The following is a 5,981-nucleotide window of genomic DNA, read 5'->3' on the forward strand; positions in this document are numbered from 1 at the left end:
GGGGGCGGGGAGGAGACCGGAGCAGTTGACGTCAGGGTTTCTTTTCCTTAAACTTCTCCTTCACTTTTTGCGGCTCAAATTGGATCAGTCGCAGAATTTCCATATTGGCTAGGGTTCCCTCGATGAACTCTTTCTCTGTAAGTTTATCTGCGCACAGGGGGCAAGAAATTACTACAGTCAGGATAGGCTGCGATGAAGCTGACGTCGGCCAGCATACCCAGTACGGATGGATCTATTATGAAAATACTGAGTCTCAGTGCCCCTGAGGGTAACCCCACCCCTGACTCCACCCTAGGACCCCTGGACCTCCCCAGGAACCAGCAACAAGAGGGTTAAGTTCAGGCACTGCCAGGCTTCGAGGAAGTGTGCTGTGTCTCTTCTGATTGGCTGGTGATCCTTTCCTAGGCGTCTCTGCGTCCATGATCTACCTTCCCATTTAGGACAAGAGAGATCCTTGTCCCCAGCTATTGAATTCAGTTCTGTCCAGTGAAATGCACTCACTAAGCCCTTCCTCTGTGCCAGAGTCACTGTGTTTGGGGCTGAGGTCATTGCAGGGGGCAGAGGGCAGGGTGTGGCGTGGAAAGGAGTGAGATAATGTCCCCTGGCCCAGGAAACTGTTTGTCTGATGGGGAGACAGTCACCTGTAGAAATGACCCTAGAACGAGGCAGCTGTTCCTTCCTGCTCATGGCTATGCTCATAGTCCTGCACGTAGTAGGTGCTCAATAAAGCTTGGCTGAGCTGATTTGGGTTTCGCCATTGGCTTATGTTCCAGGCCTTTTCGGCAACCTTAATCCTTCCTGGATTAGGATGCAGCCTGTTTCCCTGTGTAGGTCAGGATGGTGAAATTTGGGTTTTAAAGTCTCAGCCGCCGACTTCCCTGGTGGTGTAGTGGTTAAGAATCTGCCTGCCAATGCAGGGGACATGGGTTCGAGCCCTGGCCCGGGAAGAGCCCACATGCCGCGGAGCAACTAAGCCCGTGCGTCACAACTGCTGAGTCTGTGCCCTGGAGCCACAACTACTGAAGCCCGCGCACCTAGAGCCCGTGCTCTGCAACAAAGAGAAGCCACTGCCGTGAGAAGCCCGGGCACCGCAATGAACAGTAGCCCCCACTCGCGGCAACTAGAGAAAGCCCGCGCGCACCAACAAAGAACCAATGCAGCCAAAAATAAATAAATAAATTTATAAAAAAAAAAAAAAAAAAACATGAGCCATGGTCGCTGAGCCTGCGCATCTGGAGCCTGTGCTCCTTAACGGGAGAGGCCGCAGCAGTGAGAGGCCCGCGTACCATGGGAAAAAAAAAAAAAAAAGTCCCAGCTGCCCTATCAGCCTCACACGTAGCTTGAAACTCCTCCCAGGAGTGAGGCGTTGTCTCCAGATGGGCCATGTGAAAACACAAATCACGTGGTAGGAGTGCTGTCTCAGCCTCCCAATACCACTGCCCCCTGTGAGTTTCACCTGGGTCAGTTTTCAGTTTAGCACATAGCAGAACAAGGGACTCAGCACGTGGCAGACCCAGAAGGGTGTCATGAAGCAGGTGAAAGAGCCAGTGGGGTAAGGTGCCACCAGGCTGCATCCAAGAGAAGGTGTGCTCAAAGGGGAGGTGACATCTGAGTGAGGCAAGGGAGGTGCCTACCCTCCAAAATTTAAGGAGGCTCTCACTTTTAGGGTCCTGCGAGCACAGGGCTGGTACCTGAGAATGGGTGCCTCCTTAAATTTTGTGCCAGGGCACCTCACTTGCCTCGCCCTAGTTCTGGCCCTAACGTCAAAGATCTGGTTGCTAATCTGCCTTCTTCCTAGACTGCAGATTAGCAGGGTCCTTATTTAACAGCCTGCTCAGGCCTGTACCCGGGAACCTTGGTGAGAGACTGCCCCAGAGATCACAAAAGGGGCCAATACTGGTTCCTCAGATGTGTTTGGACCACGCAGTGTTTCATCAATTGAGGCACTTCGGATTTAAAAAATCTCGACTGCTGGCCTCTCTTGTTAACAAATCAGATGGTGGGGCCCCAGTGGCTCTGTATTACAGTGTGGCAACAATTGACCAGAGGCCGTAAGACCAGACAGGCCCTCACGCCCCACACTGTGCGCCAGTCCCTATCTATCACTTAGTAGGGCCTCTGTCCACTTCTGTCTCGTTCATCATCACAGCCCCTGTGGTCATTCAAGCTTGCAGCCCCCATCTGACACCAGCCCCTCTCCTGTGTCCTTCCCGAGTTGGACATGGGCCTCATGCACCAGCAGCCCTCACTGCCCAGTTGTGGAATCCATCTCCACCTACAACGCAAGGCCGTACTCCCCACAGGCTGCTCCCAGCCAGACTGAACAGGGCAGGGAGCCAAGACAGGCCGGCTCCTGGAAGAAGGGGGCTTGAGGACACCCCCTCAGCTTTGCCAAGACTGTCCTAGCCCAGCACTGCAGTCTTAAGACTTTTCTTACCCAACCCACTTTCCTGGCCTCAGCGCATAAAAACGTTTCATCTGCTTTGCAGTCTGATGGCTTATCCCTGCCTCTTCCAGACCCCTCCCCATTTTCCCTCATACGCCTTCCCCCCATCAATCTCTTGAAATCTAATAGAAATCTAATCCCATCTGGCCATGCTTCTCAAGGGACCCAAACTAACTTCCTAAAGGAAAGACCATGTAAATTGAGATCCCACTTACTTGGGACTCCATGCTTTCAGATTATTCTGAAGTGAGGTTTACCCTGTCCCAACCGTGCAGAAGGCATTTTTGTAAACAAGTAAAAACCAAAGTGTCTAAAAACAACAGGCACTCCATTGGAAAAGAGAGTGGTTTGCTTGCAAAGCCTCTAAACTTGCCATTTGCATACAAACTGCTAATGGGCTGTTGCCTTGACGTTTTACCATTCCTTCAATGTGGGTTAACTCTGTCATAACAAAAGATGTTTTTTTCTTCCAAAGCACACCATCATTTAGAGCCTTCCCCCTCCCCCCAGAGATCTCAGGCAGGGATGGAGTTTTGTGAGCGGTGGGATGTGGTGCCATTTCCCATCAGCTCCAGAGGGGTCCCACAACTGCCCACTGACCATTCTGCGCAGTCCCCACAGAAGCCCTTCCGACAGCCCCGCAGCAGGAGGAGGGGTCCTCGGTCCTGCGTGGGCGCTGGACTCGGAAGGGTCAATCTTGTTGGGATCTCTAGGACACAGCCCATGACTGTGAAATCAAAGGCTAGGAAGGAGAAGTAATTCACCATCATCCTTCTTGCCAAAGAACCCCCAGATCTTCTCAGCTCGCTTCTCCGGGGTGTTCTCATCCTCCGGAAGATGCTTCACATCCTCAGGACTGATCATCTTGAAAATAGCCTGCACCAAATCAAGAGGGAGAACCCGTGAGAGGGAGTAATTCTGGGGGAACCCATGTCGCTTACCAGGATGCACCACAGCAGAGGTTAAAATGCAGATGCTCAGGCCCCGGCCCGCCCTACTGAATCCAAGTTCCTGGGGGTGGGGAAGGGGCATCTGTACTTCTGAGGTCCTCAGAAGGGACAGGGAATGTGGGGGAGGGGTGAAGACGGCTTTCCCTTCTTATTTTGTCCCTTTCTGCACTGTTTGAATTTCCTGCCCCTGTAGACATATTACTTTCATCTTATTAAGAAAATGAAAATAAGAATCAAAAACTTCCTGATGATAATCCCATAGCAGCCCCGAGGCTGCAGTTTGGGAACTGGTACCTTTAACCGCACTCCCCAGAAGTTTTAGACTATCAAACGGCTTCTTCTGGGTCCAGGTGGTACCTTGGTTGTAAGGGCTAATATTTGTCAAGTGATTAACGTGTGCCACTTTTCTAAGCGCTTTTACCTGTAAACTCAGACAAGTTTATGAGGTGGGGGTTATTGGCCCCATTTCACAGAGGAAGAAACTGAGTCAACTAACTTGTTAGAAGTCACCCAGCCAGAAGCAGAAGAGTGGAGATTCTAACCCAGGCAAGTTTGGTTCTAGAACCTCTGTACTCGCATCGCGTGCTATTCTGGAATGTCTTGGAGAGCATTCTAGGCGCTGGGGAAGGTCTCGGGAAGCCCCTCAGTTACCCTCCTGCTCAGGGAGGGATCCAGAGAGAGATTTAGCCTAAAGCTCAAGGATCCGTCTCACCTCCCTCTAGTCTCATTAATAAAGGAGTTGGATGGACAATATCCAGCAAAGAAGGAAGTGCCTCCCGACCTGTGACAGGGAAAGGGACAAGGTGGTCTCGATGTGCCCTTTCAGCTCCAGGTTACTAGGATTCCACCAGGCCTTGGAGACATCGGGGAGCCAGCCAGGCAGGGGCGGTAATGCCTGTGAAATTAACCTGGAGGGAAGATCAGCAGCTTTAGAAGCCCCCTTTCAGCTCCCTGTGCTATAACAAGAGAAGCAAGGAAACCAAACCCAGCAGCTGGGGCAGCAGCCTTGCTGACAGTGCTCAGAGCTCAGAGGTTCCCGGCGCTGAAGTGCAGCGGCTCCCTTAACTCCTCTGTCTGTCCTGAGCCAGGGAACCATGTGCAGCCTGGACAGCTAAAGGCTGGGAGTGGCTGGCTGCCGGCCAACCCCGCTTCTATCGCCAAGGACGGACTGTCAGGGCCTTGGTGAATGGACCGAGAACGAACAGTTGCATCCTCACCCTGGGCGCTGGGAGACTGTATGGTTTTCTCGAGGCCATGCAGTTTGGTGGTGATGTAGCTGGGACTAGAATCCTTAACTTCTGACTCCCAGGCCAGTGACCTTGAACCTGGTGAACAGTAGAGGCTCGGCATCATCCTTTTCTTTTTGCGGTACGCGGGCCTCTCACTGTTGTGGCCTCTCCCGTTGCGGAGCACAGGCTCCGGACGCGCAGGCTCAGCGGCCACGGCTCACGGGCCCAGCCGCTCCGCGGCATGTGGGACCCTCCCGGACCGGGGCACGAACCCGCGGCCCCTGCATCGGCAGGCGGACCCCCAACCACTGCGCCACCAGGGAAGCCCTCGGCATCATCTTGCACAGCCTCAGCTGTCGTTGCTCCCCTCCTTCTCTCCTCCCCCAGCTCCTCCTTTCCCTGAAGGAGCCCCAACTTGTAGGCCTCTGCTGGGCCTGGCATCCTTTAGGTGGTTCTGAGGGAGTGGTCCCCATCCCAGGCCACCTGCCAATCCAGGGGAGCTTGCTCTACAGGCCGCGCCCAGAGGCCAGCGAGGTTCCCACACACACCTGCCCCTAATGGGAGGCCCAAGCAGAGTCCACTTACCACAAGCTGCACGCTTAGCTATTTTATTTATGGTTTCTCCTAATAAGGGTGGAAGAACTGTGCAAATGAAAGCAGGATTGCAAATGCATCAAAAATTATATAAAATATGAAAAATATTCTCTCTCTTAACAGGAATGGAATTAGAGAAATAAAGCTAGTGGCATGGGGTAGTGGGGCAAAAACAGATCCTGTAAAACAATACTAAATGAAGGGAAATAGAAATGATACAATAGGAAAAAACAGAAGCATCGTCATTGTCCAAAAATATAGGGATGGTTAATTTTATGGCATGTCCATAAGATGGAATTCTAAGCAGCTATTAAAAAGTTTGATATTGAAAACCTTCATAATAAAATAGTGGCTGAAAAAAGTATACTAAAAACCGTATGTGAATATGTCATGGTTCTAAAATTATTTTTAAATCTACAGATAGAAGACTGGAAAGGTATGTGCCCATATGTTGACAGTAGTTTTCTCTGGATAATGAAATTAAAGGCGATTTTCATTTTCTTTTGTGTAGTTTCTAAATTGCATGAATTCCTTACGTGTTAAATGAAACTCCTTCAGACGTCTAAAAATCTTACCGGATGATCTTATTCTGGGCCAGTGTATTTGAAGCATGTGTCTTTAAAATGACTTGTGAGGGACTTCCTTGGCGGTCCAGTGGTTAGGACTCCGTGCTTCCACTGCCATGGCCCTGGGTTCAATCCCTGGTTGGGGAACTAAGATCCCACAAGCCGTGTGGCCCCCCCCTCTCTCCATATATATATA

At 51.3% G+C, this 5,981-nt stretch overlaps 1 protein-coding gene across 1 annotated transcript in view; it reads right to left on the reverse strand.

The window, feature by feature from the left end:
* Window positions 1-31: 31 nt before the first annotated feature.
* Window positions 32-5,981, reverse strand: part of RCVRN (recoverin) — a 6,801-nt gene continuing 851 nt past the window's right edge. Inside the window, exons 2-3 of the mRNA XM_007457843.1 lie at window positions 3,211-3,322; window positions 32-147 (exon numbers count right to left, since the gene is read on the reverse strand). Coding sequence (XP_007457905.1) covers window positions 32-147; window positions 3,211-3,322 — 228 coding nt within the window. The remainder of the gene's footprint in view (window positions 148-3,210; window positions 3,323-5,981) is intronic.

This window comes from Lipotes vexillifer, unplaced genomic scaffold, assembly GCF_000442215.2.
Source record: "Lipotes vexillifer unplaced genomic scaffold, Lipotes_vexillifer_v1.1 scaffold611, whole genome shotgun sequence".
Lineage (NCBI taxonomy): Eukaryota > Metazoa > Chordata > Mammalia > Artiodactyla > Lipotidae > Lipotes > Lipotes vexillifer.